This window comes from Anas platyrhynchos, chromosome Z, assembly GCF_047663525.1.
Source record: "Anas platyrhynchos isolate ZD024472 breed Pekin duck chromosome Z, IASCAAS_PekinDuck_T2T, whole genome shotgun sequence".
Classification (NCBI taxonomy): Eukaryota; Metazoa; Chordata; class Aves; order Anseriformes; family Anatidae; genus Anas; species Anas platyrhynchos.
This window is the reverse complement of record NC_092621.1, coordinates 54,492,022-54,508,483: the sequence shown is the minus strand read 5'-3', so window position 1 is coordinate 54,508,483 and position 16,462 is coordinate 54,492,022. Positions and strand designations below refer to the sequence as shown.

At 41.9% G+C, this 16,462-nt stretch overlaps 1 protein-coding gene across 3 annotated transcripts in view; it reads right to left on the bottom strand.

Moving 5' to 3' along the window:
* Positions 1-403: 403 nt before the first annotated feature.
* Positions 404-16,462, bottom strand: part of PIGG (phosphatidylinositol glycan anchor biosynthesis class G (EMM blood group)) — a 73,463-nt gene continuing 57,404 nt past the window's right edge. For 2 of the 3 annotated variants that reach the window (XM_038170221.2, XM_038170226.2), the window contains 2 exons: positions 2,843-2,959; positions 404-2,584 (listed from right to left, as the gene is read on the bottom strand). In XM_038170221.2, the coding sequence (XP_038026149.2) occupies positions 2,359-2,584; positions 2,843-2,959 (343 nt within the window). In that variant the 3' untranslated portion in view covers positions 404-2,358. The remainder of the gene's footprint in view (positions 2,585-2,842; positions 2,960-16,462) is intronic. The other variant, XM_038170222.2, reaches the window with a different exon arrangement.

Here is a 16,462-nt window from a genome sequence, read left to right as displayed (position 1 = left end):
AAATTCAACCTTAAAACATATACACCAGATTAGATTCCACTATTAGACAGGCTGTTCCAGTATTAAGCTAGAAACAGCAAACAAAATTATTAGTAAGGGATAAGAGATACCGTAGAGCTAGCAAGAAATCCTACATTGCTTTAGTATTCTGCACCCCAGAAGCAACTTTTCCCCAACCCCTTCCATCTCTTCATTAGCACCCTGTCTGTTTGAGGCAGATCTCTTAGAAACATGTTTTGTATCAACACCAGGGAGGATTGCTCAGGAATTAACCAAGTCAGCAAACAGAGATGTCAATAATCCCCATACTGTTGCTAGGCAACAGGTAACCAGAAAAATATTGAGAATGATGAAAATGGTAAAAGTGTAGGACACGCAAAAACTATTTTAAATATTCCTTAAGTGAATTGAAAAATAACAATTTATTAGAAGTACTTAATTCTCAAGCTTCTAATGAGTCACAGTGAATGGCATTCAATATCCAGTAGTCTTTTCTCCAGGTGAACAGCAAAACACAGCCAGGACACTCAAATTTTTGTTGTTACACAGTTCAAAAAATGTCACTATTAGTAGCCAAGATGGCTTACTGTTAACATTGGTACCATGTAAAAAAAAAAAACCATGGGCCTACTGTTGAGATTTGCTGAAACAGGACATGGAAAGCATATAAGTGATACTGACAAATGTGCTGTCACCTACATATGGCTTAAAAGCATTTTATTTTTAGGTTTTTAAAGAAATGTCAAAGTTCCCTATGTGCTCCTCTTCTGATACACCCGTAATAAATACACATTACATCCTAATGATTGCCAGTGTGGACATAAGCAAAACTGATGCTCAGGATGGTCATCCTTGTATAATCTCCTCAGCTCTAGCAAGGAAAATGTCATTGTTAGGAGCGTGATGTAGTGCCCTGTCTAGCCACCAAACCTTCCCTTAAACACACCTTTAATTCTGCTGGGATCTTAGCTCACTGAACTACTGCTCTGCTCATGGCTCAGAGCTCTCTACCTTAGTGTGGGAAAATTGATCCAATGTTCAGTGCAGCAGCAACCAACCTGATTTAACATTTAAAAATTAATAAAAAGAAACACAAGATCTTAGCAGAGGGAAATCCATCAGCTAATGATTACACTCAGGAAAGAAATACTGCCTTTAATAGAAATGCTGCTTATTAATAGAAAACAAAAAAACCCACCTCTTACCTGGGACATTTGTACAATTATATTATTTAATGATACATTCAACACACACACAAGAAATAAAGGAAAAAATCGAGATTAATGAATATAAGATCTTGTGAACAGCAAAAATAAATGCTGCATATTGTAGGATAATGTAAAAAAAACAAAACAAAACAAAAAAAAACCACACACAAACACAAACAACACAAAAGTTTTTTCAGTGCCCACAAGAAACTGATCTGTACTTACATTGAGATCTGTACTTTTAAATTCAAATTGCATTTATATATATGTAATTATTTTAATCAAACCAAAACCATTGAAGTATGGGCTTTTTTCAAGTTTCGATAAGTAAACTAACACTAGGCTTGGTTTTGCCTAAGCTTACTGCGTTTACTAGTGTCTTCTTTCTTACAGTGGTTTGTTACATGGATGCATCAAACAAAAGCTTTCCCAGCACAATAAACTGATTAAAATGGGCTGTTTCTTGTGTTTTCTCATTATCTCTGTGCTAAAAAAATACAATAAATCACATTTGCAAACATATACAGATAAGTTGATATAACTTTACATAAGGTTACAAGTTACTACAAGATTCTAAACTGTTTTGGGGGCGACTGCATTTAATGAACTTTTATTTCTTCATCTTCTAAGTGAAAAAAAAAAAAGTCAGACATAAAAATGGATGTGAAAAAGCCAGCAGCTCAAGAATGCCTGAAGATGAGACAAAGTGTTCAACTCTTTTCCAAAGTATTTTTCTTTGAAACTCATGAATGTTAATTTCAATCAAGCCTCCAAATTCATTTAAAAATTGGAAAAACAAATGCAAAAAACAGTGTTTGATATCTAAGTTACATAATAAAAATACAACTTTTTATTTGGCATACAGTGAAGTTCACTGTCATGTAACATTGTGACTCAGTTATTCAGGGACTGTCATAATGACAGCTATAGAATAAAAGCTACCTATGAAAAAAGTTTATTTCAATTCAACAGTTTTAAGTAAATTCAGTTTAACACAGGACAAGCCCTTCAGACCCTATGCAATACTGGGTAAAATACTCAAGGTTACTCTTCCAATTCTACCCAACAGTATCAAGCCACTCTTTTCTTCCTTCCATTCCAGTGACACACAGCGTATCTCTGTGCAGAACTGTGTACTGCACGTGTATTTTCAGTCTTGCACTTTCTGAGAGTGGTTCTGGTCCATGGCTGTGAAGAACAAGCAGATCGCGGCTGTGATGAACACATGCACTCCCTCGTAGAGCAGCTTTGGCGAGAAGACGCTCCATATGAAGAGGTGGTAGCGCAGGCCTGTTACCAGAAGGATGTAGACGGCAACTGGAATTGAACGCATGAGAGCGTAGCAGAAACAGCCATGGCCCACTGCTGCTGCATTCCTGTAACAAAAACAGAGGAGTTCCTTCTCAGGCAAACATAGCAAACATCCCGGTTTATCCACTCTTTAGTATTAGTTCACATCAGGAAAAGTATTTAGATGAGGTCTGCTTGGTGTTAGAAGATCGGTTATTGATGCGGTGATGCAGCTAAGAACACGCTTTTCCTTATCACCTCCTCTATCCTACCGAGTGTGTAAGTATGTTAAGTATTCGCACAGCCACTGCAACCTCAGTAAAGACAGACACCCAGTAGTTCACCTCAGATGGAGAAGTTTCTGTGTTTTAATACATTTTTCTCTAATTGCTAAAGCCTCCATTAAGCAGTTCCCAGACAGCTTCATCTCCTGTGGGCCTTCCAGTGCCCTGGCACAGAATCTGGATGGTGACAGGCAGAGAAGAAAGACTTCAGGACCCCTTCACAAAGAGCCTAGCCTGTACAACAGATAATCAGACAGAGCCTGCTCCCCTTGTAAAAGGCACAGAACTTGTCAGAGTACACTACTGCCCAACGCTAGTAATGTATAAAAAGCAACATAAAAATTGAGCTATTATAAAACTTTGCAAAGCTAGCTTAACACTCTCCAGAGAACACCATGTTCTTAGGCTTACATGAGCAAAACATCGTGTTCCTGTCACAGGAGCTTAGCTTAGCCGAGCCCACTGTATTACAAGAGATGTCCACCCCATACACAACCTACATGGTCCAAATCTGCCACACGGAAGTATTTTTGTGGCTGACAGGAGTCAGGTGAAAATGGAAGTGAAAGGGTTTTCTGCACTATGACTGTTCTCCCTTCTCTGAAGTGTCAGCACGTCAGCAAAGATGCTGGGCTGATATATGTTCCCTTTCCCCAAACCACATCTGCAGAGACTAATTCACACCAAATTCAGGTTGCTTACCTGTTTGGACAAAAGGAAGGAACAAAGCTATTTCACTGTAATAACGTGCAGAACCTTTTCCTCTCCTCATCAAAATGTTTTACTTCATCAGTTCCCAAAAGAGCACACTGGCAAAATGATTTACACTGAAATTCTCTTATGAGAATCTGTTCTGCTCCTCCTGGTTTTTAATTATGATCGTGTTCCAAATAATAAAAATTTAAGATGACTAGCACTTCTGTGAGATGTAAATTAGTCACTTATGACTAAGTAAGCTACAGAATGCAGTGTTTTACATGAACCATTAAACTTCTTATTCTTTAAATCAAAATAATTAGGATACAGTCCTGTTTTCCAGTGAAAGCAAGAACAAAATTCCCAAGGCTTTCTGTGGAAGGAAAGCACAGGTCACGAAAGCAGAGCTGAAAAATGAACTAACAGCAGGTGCAAATGACTGAAAAACACACATTCGATTCACAGATAACTATTTCCCTAGCTGCTTAGCCAGAGACTGTGACCTGGGAGTGAACTAGGCTCCTCCCTTCTTCTGTACCACTTAGCCTTCAGTGAGTTTGTGCAAATAACTAGCTTCATGTTTAAGCAGCGATTTTGTTGACAAAGATTAAACAAGATGCAGTTCACTCAGTCTTAGCTGTTTTCATGCTGCTGTGAGTAAAAACAGTATTTGTTGTAGTTAGATGATAGAACTGAATAAACACAGGAAAGGTTTGTTTTTGTTTTTTTTAGTGCGACAGGCAAACAGGCAATTTTCAAGCCATTTTTTAGGACTGATCATCTGGATGAAGATTATTGGTACCCTCAACACCAATAATAGGATTTTATAGCTCCATAAAAGGATTTTCAATTGAATCATAAAGGAGAGGAGTGTCCATGAAGTTATAAATCTAGGTCTTGCAAGAACCTTGCTTTCAAAATTTAATTTTCAGTTCATCTCTTTTTCCCCAGTTCATGCTCATATAACAACACAGTTAGAGAAAGCTCTTAGCTGTAAATCAATTATATATATATATATATTTTTTTTTTAAATGGCTAATTCTAAAATTAATAAGAAACTGCTTGTAAGACTATTTTGAATGGAATCCCTGTGTGTTTACTTCTTTGGCTCAAAAATTGGGCAGACTAATATTTCAGATATATTTTACACTGGAATGAGAGCACACAATAATCTTCATCATTAACATTTAAATTCTCTATTTTTGCATTATGGTTTCTAGCAAACAATCCCCACATCAGAAAGTAAATGCTACCATTCTTTCTCTAACCTGATATAGTAAAAATAATGAACCGTTTTCTGTTTGTATAATACATTTACTCACAAAAGATCTCAGCACTCACTTCGTCTCTGAACAAAATATAGTCACCTACCTGCAGAGGGAAATCTCGGGACAGTTTTCACAGTACAATGCAGCGGTGCAATTTAGAGCAGGCAACAGAAGCACCCTGTTTCCAAGTTAAATTGTTAGTGGGGCTCAACAGCCGCATAGTTAGGTATGTTTTGGAGCTGGTATAGCAGTTCGCACGCCTGTTGTTGCAGAAGCAGCACTGGAATGACTGAGCACAAGCAGTTAGAGCTACCCCGCTACCCTGATGCTAAGGCAGCACCTTGGTTCTTCTGGCACAGCACCTTTCCCTGTGCTTCTGCTGGGAACCCAGCTTGCTGAACATCTAGGCATGATGACTTTGTACGCTTCTTCTCCTTGCTCTACGCACACAGAAGTGACCACGGTGTGCACGGCTTAGCAAGGACACAAGGAAAGCAGTTGCCAGGGCTCAGGCTGCTGCTGTTAACGTGACCAACTTTGACCACCCATTTGGTTCAGCTGGTTCCTCAGTTACTCCAAAAGAGCCACTAGGAGAGCAGGCCACGCTCCTACCCTTACCATTTATCAGCTGCATCAGCCAAAAATTAATAATCATGCAATCCTTCAGCACTCCTTCAGTGAAAACAAAGGAAGATGACAGGGCACATCTAAAGCATCGACCTGTAACTACTCCATGCTGAATTATCTCTGCAGCAGCTAATTCCTTTTCATATTTAAAGGGGAAAAGCAGAAATAGAGGGAGGTAAACTATATATATTACTTCAATGTTCTAACTGAACCAGCCCAACACTCAGACATCTGCATAATGGAGTTTAAAAGAAGCATATATATACATTATGTATGTATATATGCTCCTTTTAAATACGTATATAAAGAAAAGTAGCCAACCTCTAATACTGAGCTCATTTAGCAAGCTGACTTCTGGAGACTCCACCAAGAAATCCAGATGGAGTAAAGATGATAACGTGTATCCAAACGTTATGCGAGATTTATGTTGAAGATTGCTAGATCCAGAAAAACAAATGCTTCCAGAGACTTCTAGAGTACATACTGTCTGTCAACAAAAACCCTCTCTTTAGTTCAACATTTAATACATGGAGAAAAAAAAAAAAAAAAAAAGGCCAAGGACTCGTGCTTCTAATGGCTCTTCTGTTTCTCTGAATCCCCTAAAAATTACTTGCCAATGTGCTGCCAAGAAAGCTTTCACATCTCAGTCCCCGTTTAATATCATACTCGTGGTATTAAAATGGGTTACACATCACAATACAAGGTTTGTAAAATAAAAAAATTACAGTGCCAAAAACATGAAAGAAAAAACACTCTTTTCTTGTAAAAGCATGTCTTCCATTTATACAGAATACTTGGCAGATGGCAGCACAAATTTTGTAGTTTTAAATCAAGCTAAAAAGCTCCACAGACAGCCCTACAAATGCTTCCACAAGGAATTCAGAAATGCACCACTTCACACAGTTCTCATCTTTGATCACAAAATTAAATAGATGCCTTAGAAAAATGCACACATACAAGTAAGGAACACCACAGTGCTGTCATTTTGCTGGGACTGGGGGATATGTGTCTGGAGGTTTTCAGTATGAAATCTACTAAGTACTTTGAACAGAAGTTACCCATCCTTCAGCATTTCTGTCCTTCCAGCTCCTGGTTTTCTATCTGTGTTTCACTGCCTAGACTACATCTTACTGGGGATACTGAATTTACATACTTGAAGACAATTTTTACTGCTTTTCTTTTTCCTTTTTTTTTTTTTTTTTTTTTTTTGGTATTAGTGACACTTTTCTTTCTAGGCTTTCTGCAATTGCCTTTTAAATACCTCCCTGTTTAGTGCTCTCTGAAAAATAGCTGGCGCTTTGTTAATCTGTTTCCACATACTAATAAAAGGTTGCAGTCAGAAATAAACCCTCTAGCACTCCAAGTGTGTATCTGTAACATCTGAAGAGTATCTGTAATCCAAAAGAAAATCCTCAGCTCTAAGTAAATATCAATTAGTTTTGCAAGCAAGAACAAATTTGCTATGTCTCTCCCGCCTGCCCTGTTCTCACCTAGCATGATTCTTAAAGTGCTATTTTGGATTACAGAATACAATCCTGCATTGTAATAGAAAAAAAAAAATTGTATTTTTTTTGTATATCCAAAGGAACCAAGAGCCCTTTGGAAATTTACTTGATCAAACCTAGTACAGACTATTCATCTGAAAGGGCTTTTTCAATTATTTCAGTGTTAATTCTACAGAGTCACAACTTTTGACACCAAACCTTGTCAAATTAACAGGTATCAAAAAGAGGAGTTGCCAACAAGTTAAGCGGGGATATGAAGTCTATTCTGCAACCACGAAGTGAAGGAACTTGGGAACTTGGAGATGACCATTGATTTTCTTGTCCATCCCAACACCAAGTAAGAAAGGTAGGGAAGCTACAACAACCCAAGCAAGGTCTAGAATCTGTAGTAGTAACTTCAGTGATTGTGGTATGTAGTATTTAGTACGGCATGGGTGAACTGCAGAATAGGGTTCACCAGGTTCTCATAAGGGCTTAGCTGTGAAGGGCTATTAAGCCCTGAAACTTCAATGATCTTCATTTCAGCACCAAGAGCAGGAAAGCTCTCTTTCACTGCTGGCATAATCAGTTGTTCTGGGAGCTTCCCGTCAGAGAGGGACACCTCAGTCACCCAGGCAGAGGTAACTCCTCTTACCAGCACCCCTAACCTGCTTAGAAAAAAGCACTGTCTAAAAAAGGGGTTTATTTATTTCAATTAAGTTGTAGGTTACTTTTTCCCTTCTTCAGTCAGGCTTGGCCCCAGAATGCAGCTACAGAGGAACTCCCTAAATAGGATACCCAACAAAGACTTACATGAGATCCAGTTAGGATCCAGTAGGAACCCAGTTATCCTGACATTGCACCACGTCTGCACAGCAACTCTGAACGGCTACTGTCATAATTTAACTCTTCGGGCAAGAGACATACTGTGCCTTTAACAGAGACTACAAAATTCCTGCTAAAACTTAGCAACCTAGCTGAAGAGAGGACCATGAGACCCAATTCATCCCCTGCGTGGGCTCATTTTCCCAAATACTGATCCTGTGGCAATCAATTTGCAAAGGACTGGACTGCTTTTCAACTTCACTGGATCAGTCCCCACCTTCCCTTAGAGACAAGAGAAAGCACTTTACTATCTCAATTACCCGTATCTATTTCAGGATTGCAGGCAAAGAGATGGCTAAACTGCACTCTAGGCAACACTGCAATATAATCTCTAGATTTCTTCACCACAAAGTAGCCACTCCTTTCCAGTAGGTACTTTTGACTCTCTGATCCACCTCTCTCCATCTCAGCTACAACAGCTAATGATGAGTTCCATCCCTCCTTTAAAGACAGGATTCCCATGACACCCTGAGTGCTCTGCTCGATATGTTTTTCCTCACGCACTACTTCTGTGCAAGAGCACTGTGGTATATACGTAGAGACTGCACTGCCTGCTGTCAGTGCCTCAAGCCTTCCCGTCAGACTCCGCTAAGGCTAATCCTCAGCAAGCGTTACCCTGTTCAGCTCCAAGAAAACCAACAAAGTTTAATCAGTCTGCTCTTGTTGACATTGGTCCAGACTTGAAAGCAGCAAGGTATAACCAAATCATTAAAATTCCTAACAAGCAAAACACAAATCATAATTATTTCAAAGCCCAGCATTAGTCAATTTTCTGCAAGTGTTCTCCCCAAATCCACTTAGCATTTCTGAAGACTTCCAGTAGAAAAAGGCCTGAAGCCTTTTACATCAGCATCATACATGCAAGCTATAACAAGGAAACTTCTAGCTTGGTTTTCTGCTAAGGTGCACCTACAGGCTGTCCTGCCCCCCTTGTAAACACGCTGCTCTTCATCGTCCCAGCTAAAGGTGTAACCAAGCGTTCCAGATAGGCAGGCTATGCAGAGACCAAAAAAAAAAGGTTGTTACCATGTTATTTACTTAAAATCAAACTGACCAGTTCAGAATACACCAGTCTAACAGAGCAAATGAACAGTGTCACAAGGCATTTCTAGAAGGGGGAGGCACTAATTATTTAAGAAATACTTGCTCTTCAGCACAGAGGGCAGAGTCAGTTCTTTCTTGTATTTTTCCATTACAGTAGCTATTTTTAATCTTGTGACTTAACTAATATAACAGCTCTCTCCTCAAATTACTCTCGCAATCCCAATAACAACATACACATTTGAGAAGAACTTGTGCACTTTAAGAAACGATGTGAGGAAAAGCAGATAGAAAAATCCTGAATAAAAGCAGAAGGACAGCATCCCACGTACAGTCCTACCCGCAGCTGCCTGAACCAAGAAGTCTGTTTATGTTGACCACAGCACAGAAAAGGAATAAAAACTAATGGCAAAAAAAAAAAAAAAAGGAAAATAAGCAAGTCAGAACTGAAATAATTCTGCTCAAACACAGACAAAAAACTTCCTTCTTTTTATAGTTCACATTACCTGCTGCCCAAAAGCAACCTAGCTGACCAAACCAGAAGAAAATATCACTTTAATCAGCTCTACAAGACCAGAGATTGTGAAAGCAAACAGTGCTCAGCTGGTGTTGTGCAGATGGGCACACCATTACCTCTTTACAGGTTGTCACTGCTCTCTGGAATTCGTGTTTTCAGCCCAGACCTCTAACCTCTAACCCAGACCTCTAACCATCAGCCACCACCACAAAAAAAAACAACCTTCAGCAACGTGGAATAGTGCAGACCTCTGAGGATGTGGCTGTATCCACAAATGTGACCCATGAGCAGGAGATACAATTAGCCAACTTAGCTTACCACTGTCAATATCCATCGTCAGATGCTGAAGCTGCCCATTTCCAACTACATTCCGATGCCTACTGCGTGATATTGATTAGACGAGTCTGAAAGCCTCCAAAACATTAATTATGTAGAGTGCTAAGTGTCAAACTGTCTGCAGATAGCCAAATGGGCAATAATAGGCACAAGGATTTTCTAAGTTCCAAATCAAACCATTTTCATTTACCATATTGTTTCAAGTACCGCTTACAGCATGTGAGACTAACTCATTATACATGATCTGGATAAGTAACCAGAACACTGGAGACAAAGCAGCATAAGCATTTCCAATATATTTCATTTTAACTCTACTCACAAATGAGCAGTACACATGCTTGTTCTCCCATGACTACAAAGAAGGTTTATCTGCTTTTGGTTTCATCTTGGGTATGCCATATTTAATTTTAATATTTCAATATAAGATCTGAAATCCGTTTTCAACTTAGATTTCAAGGTTCTTTCTGAACATGAACTAAAAGAGAGATGTGTGAAACATTCTCTCTCGGTCTGCTTTTTGCTTTGTTATAAACATTTTTTCATTTGTCCAATACATCTGAGAATTAAGAACAAAATCTTAAAACCTGCTCTATTAGGAAAACAAATAATTCTTCAGAACAATCATCAGACCCAGTAACAACATGAGATCATATTATGGCAGAAACTCATCTCAAGAAAAATGATAGAAATACAGTAAGATGGTACATGCAGTCCACTTAGAAATTCTTGGATCTGACTAGACTAACCATGCCAGAAAACGTTAAGCCTTGTAAAGACTGTAATTTTAACAGCTGCTGAACTCAAATCCCGAAGTCTCAAAAAGTACCGTGACATTGTATAGTGGTTTTGCTGCTCATAACCTATGCGCTGGACAAGCAAAGACAAGGAAAATGGATTACAGCAGGATATGTAAACCCACATCATGCTATCTCTGCAAAGGATGAGACAACTCGAATATCACGGAGCACAAAAGGAATAGCAAAGAGAAATTCACCTAGGCAAGAAATCAGGTGGCAGAACACTTTGATTTTCTTTTTTTTTTTTTTTTTTGGATCATATCAGCTACAAAGACAACAGAACAGAAGCAAACAGTGCCAACTATATTGACATGTCATGTGTACATGACAGCAAAACTGGTAAGAAAAGGAGACAAGAACTCGAAGTCTTTCTGCCTTTTGGTTTCATGTAAATAGGAAGCATAAATAGATCATATTTTTTTAAAGAACCTCACCAGACTACTTGAGTACATGCAAAAAACTTGATAGTGTTTTCCATTAGGAAAATTTCACCTTTCACAATAGCTAACAAGAATAATTTGACAGATACACAGTTTAAGACCTCCACCTGATTGTAAGCATAGGCTGAATTCTTGCAATGTGGTTTGAAATTTCAGCAAAATTCCTAGAAATACACTTAAGGATTCAGGAAATCAGCAAGACACGGACATGTAAAAGTACAGGTTACACATAGAAACATTTCTGCAATAAAAAAGTAAGCAAAAGAGTACAATTATGGTCCTTTATTTCCAGAACCATCTTTCTGAATAAACCTGTTCCTGCCTCAGCACTAATATAAAGCACTGAGAATCCATCGTTATCACGCAGCCCTTGCTAATTGTACAGGAGAAATAAAGTTGGTACGATGTTTCAACCAGAATATTCTATTTCAGAATTAAGAGGACGGCATTTCCAAAGTACTGAAGAGAAAGGGGAGACGATTGTTTGAGTGCAATGTGCATACTGAATGCTGCTACCAACTTTCTTCACAGTTTTGTCTTTGGTACAATGCGCAGTGGATTCCTCCTCAGAGGCTCACTGTTCCATGTGGAGCAATGAGAGAAACTTGTGGGATTGTGCAGAGATACTGTTATTAAGTCCAAGTATCACATATGTTTTCCTTTGGCAAGTTTACAGGAGTGTTGGAGTTACAACTAACTCGCATGAAGCTGAATAATTAAAAACAATACCAAACATTAGCATAAAGGGTGTGGAGCTCCACACACTTTCTCTTGCAAGTAAAATGGATTACAGCAGGACCTGCAAATCCATGCCCCACTATCTCTGCAAAGGATGAGGCAACTCTAATACTGTGGAGCACAAAAGGAATAGTAAACAGAAATGGATTCACCTAGGCAAGAAATCAGGTGGCAGAGCACTTTGATTTTTGAGGAAGATGCCTTGTGTAGTGCCTACGCTAGTTACAGACCCTCCTACTCAATGGACTCAAGCTGAGGAGAATGCAGGAAAAAACAGCACAGGATTTCTCATGCCATAGCTTTGGTGACACTGCAAAGCTCACCTTGGAGTCCAACACAGAAAATGTGAAGTAAACAGGAGAGAGATGCTACTTTGAAGTCTGAGTGTGTTCCGTGGCGAAGGAACCTGAAGAAACAGCTCTGAGGAAAATAAGAACATCACCCGATGGATGGAGAGGGGTGATGGGGGAGAGGGTTGTCAGGGATGACAGAGAAGGAAGAACAGGGACAGGGGGAGAGGAAAGGCCAGAGAGAGGGGAGGAGACAGAGAGGCCCAGCAGTGGGAAGGGGCCAGCAGAGGGGGGGGAGCAGCAGGGGAGGGCGAGGGACAGGCAGAAGAGCAATGACTGGCATGAGGGAGAAGGACAATGTGCAGAGAGGGGGTGAGAGGGAAGGGAGGTGAGAGGGCAGAGTCGAGGTGGTGGTGGTGGGGAGATGGGGGGCAGAGAGAGAAAGGGGAAGAAGGAAAAAGAGCATACCATGGGAAGGGTGACACGGGAAGAGACAAAGAGGAGAGAGTGGGGAGGAGTGACAGGTGAGGGGAGTGAGTGGGAAGGGAGAGAGAAAATGGCAGGGGGAGAGGAAGAGATAACGCTAGGAGCAGCAGGAGAGGCATGGGAGAAATACAGGCAGGAAGGAAAGGAAGGGGGAAGGCTGAGGAGGAAGTCCAAGGAAGGAAAAAGAAGGCAAACAAGAGGAAGAGAGCACAGGGACGTGTAAGCAAATGACAAAAAGGCAGAAGGAATGAGTGAGCAAGACGAAAAAACAGGGAAGGGCAAGTAAGAAGGAGAGGGACTTGGAAAGGAGCACAGACAGACAACTGAGAGGAACAGGAATGGAAGCAGAGGCAAAGAAAGCAGAGTGTGACGGGGGAAAGAGATCCTCATCTCAGCTCTGGCGAGCCTAAACCTTCTCAGGAATGGTCTTTACGCACCAGTGCACAGCTTCCAGCAGCTCCTGTGGTGGATGCAGGCTGGTATGTCCCCGGGCACAGAGGTTGCTCAGGGCCTCTCCCTGAGGTAAAGGGAACAAGAAAGAGAGAAAGAGCAAAAGAAAGAAAATGGGAAAGGCACTGACTGGAGGGATGGCATGCAAGAGAGCAAAAACATGCCCCAGAAAAACTTGAGAAAGGGTGACAAGAGAGAAAGAGCACACAGTAAGGGAAACTGCACAGGAGAGAGAGGGGAAGCTCTAGAGAGCATGCAAGAGACGGAAAGCACAGGAGGGGGGGGAAGGCCCACATGCAAGACAGAGAGGGGATATGCACAACAGAGGGGGAGCATAAGGAGAGCAAGGAAAAGTGCCTGGGAGGGAACGGGACACTATGTGAGACAGGGATAGAGAGGAAAGTACCTGGGATGATGCGGGGGGAGCACACAAGAGTGGGAAACTGCACACAGTCTAGAAGGGAAGAAGACAGGAGGGAGAGAGGTGAGGACAGCATGTGTGCAGGGGAAAGCATGCAAGAAAGAAGGTATATACAAGAGGGTAAGAATGAGAAGCTGACAAAGCCGGAGACAGAGAAAGTGTAAGATAGGGGTGAAAAGTGAGAACACACACTAAGGAAAGGGCAAGGCAGACAAAGCAGGAGAAAGGGAGAGAGAAAAATGCCTGTGAGATGTAGGGGAAGTGTACAGAGAGCAAGAAAACAGGGAAGAGAGACACTGAATGCACAAAGAGACAGAAAAAGCACTTGTCAAGAAACACGTGACAGAGAGTAAAGCTGCCAGCAAGAGAGAGAAAGGGAGAGAGAGGGGGGAAGAATGAGAGAAAGACACCTGGAAATTGTGTCTGTGAGAGAGGGGAGGGTTGCCTGAGAGGGGACAGAGGCATAGGCAATACAGGGAAAGAGAGTGTATGACACAGAAGTAAAGCAGAAGGGAAGGTATTTGAGAGGGAGAGACCATGGGCTTGTGTTAAGTTGGAGTGCTGAGGAGAGCATGAGAGAGTGAAAAACATTGACAGTCGAGGCAGGGGAAGCTAGAGAGAATGAGAAAGGCAGCCTGCATGCACTGTAAAGTGAACGGGCACATGCACCAGGAAAGAGCTAAGGGAAAGACGCAGAGAAAGGAAAGCCATGCAAAAAAGAGGAAAGACATCCTGAAAAGATGAAAGCTATGAGGCAATGTATGAGAGAAGGATGGAAAAGTGTGCAATGTATGAAAGGGGATGGAAAAGATGGAAAAGTGTGCAAAGACAGAAAGCATACAAGACAGGGCAAGCAAGAGACAAAAGGTGTGCAAGGGGCAGCAAAGAGTAAGCATGTGAGAGGGAGGGAAAGCATGAGCAAAAGAGAGTCCACAAGAGAGTGAGAGGAAAGGTGTGCACCAGAGAAGATAGGCATGAGGGAATGAAAGAGGAAATGCACCAGACCATGGAGAGGGAAGCTGTGCTAGAGAGGGAAAGCGTGTGGCTGAAGGAATGCATGCCAAGGTAGGGGGTACACACACAAGAAGAAACAGAAAGGCTTGGGCATGAAAAAGCACCTGAGAGAGAAAGCACAGATGTGAGAAAGGAAGAACACATAAAGGGGAAGCATGCGAGAAAAGGAAACCAAGCAAAACAAAGGAGGAATGCATGTGGGAAAAATGGAGTGTATGAGAGGAAGCAGAAGCAAGAGTAAGCGCATGAAAATTGTAAGAGAGAGATGTGAGAGAGTAAAAGCAAATATGAGAGGGGGCATCATGCAAGATTGTGGGCAAGGGGAAGGAGGGAAAGCATGGGGGAATGCATGCAAGAAAGAGGGACCACATGGAGGGCAGCAAAAGCAAGGAAAGGGCTACACAGGAGAGGGAAAGTGTGTCCAGGAGAGAGAACATGAGCAATGGAAAGGAGGTAAAAGAGTGAGAGAGTGGAAGCACACAGTAGAGAGAGGAAAGCATGTGTGTGAGAGAAGGAAAGAAATGAGAGTGAGATAGAAAAACAGGAGGTCACATCCATGAACATGAGAAATGTATGCAGGAATGATCAAGGAATGCTGTCTGACAGACAAAGGGGAAAGCTCATGTGAAATAAAAGCATGTACGAGAGAGGAAGCATGCTAGAATTGGGTGCATGCAAGAAAAGGAAAGCACGAGTAGAAGAGAGAGAAGGAGGGAAAGTGTGTGAGAAGGAGAGGAAGCATGCGTGGGGGGAGGGAAGAGCAAGTGAATAAAGAGGAATGAAGAGAATGCATGGAGGTGGAAGAGTACAAGCAGGAGAGAGGTTGTGAGAAAATAATTTGTGAGAGGGAGCGTGCAAGAAAAGGGCAAGACAGAGTGGGAAAGGGCACGTTAGGGAGGGAAGGGGTGCAGTGGAGATAATGGTGAGCACATGCAGAAGACTGAAAAAGCAAGTGAGGAGGAAAGCATGCTAGAAAGGGAAGTCACGAGGAAAGCATGGGAGAGTGTGTGAGAGAGCGAAAAAGGTGTGTGAGAGAGAGACAAGGGAAAGCACAGACAAGAGAGGGGAAGCACAAACATGGGGAGTGTGCCAGGAAGAGCACAGAAGGAAGGGACGTGAGCCCACAGTGTGCACAAGAGGCAGAGAGAGGAAGGGAGGTACAGAGGGAAAAGCACATGCACAGGAGAGAAGTAATTCATGCATGGAGAATGCAGGGAGAAGTACAGCATCACAGAAGGACTTCACAACAGAACATACGAGTCAGTGGGTAGCAAAGCACATGCAGCTGAGGTAAAGTGCAAGTAGAGTCAAGGAATGGTTTGAGTTGGAAAGGACCTGAAAGATCACCCAGTTCCAACCCCCTGCCATAGGCAGGGACACCTCCCACCAGACCAGGCTGCCCAAAGCCCCATCCAGCCTGGCCTTGAGCACCTCCAGGGATGGGGCATCCACAGCTTCTCTGGGCAGCCTGTGAAGGAAGAATTTCTTCCTTATGTCTAATCTAAATCTACCCCTTTTTAGTTTAAAACCATTACCCCTTGTCCAAGCACTACACTCCCTGAGAAGCACATGTAAGAGAGGGAAAGTGCATGCATGCAAGAGAAAAGGAAAACACAGATACAAGGGGAAGAAAGCACACCCATGAGAGGCAAAGCACAAGAAAAAGAAAGCACTGGAGAGATGGCACAAGACAGGGAAATGACATGAGATGGGCTGCACAAATGAGTGGGATAGTGGATAATAGGGAAAGTCCACGAGCCACGGCAAATGCGACAGTGAGGTTGCAGAAGTGAGAAGAAAAGGATTACGGAGGGCAAGACAGCCCAAAATCTGTCACTGCTATTAAGAACTGAGGAAAAAGGCATTAAATGCACCTGCTTTTTCCTCATCCTTGCTTGCTAGGTAATCATCTGCATCAAGTGAGAGAGGGGAAACAGGCATGAGAGATAGTAAGGCATGCAGGAGTGGGAAAGACTGCAAAGGCAGGGGAAAGCAATGGAGAAAGAGAGAGAAGAGCAAGAGAAAGCTGTACAAGAGTGAAAGTGCACGACAAAGTGGGGAATGCGTGTGATTGAAAGTGTGAGAGGAAGAATGCATGCAAGGAATGAAAAACGTGTCAGGTCTGGAAAAGCAAGTGAGAGATGGGGAAAGCAAGAGAGCACCAGAGCAGGGTGGGATGAAGCAGATGAG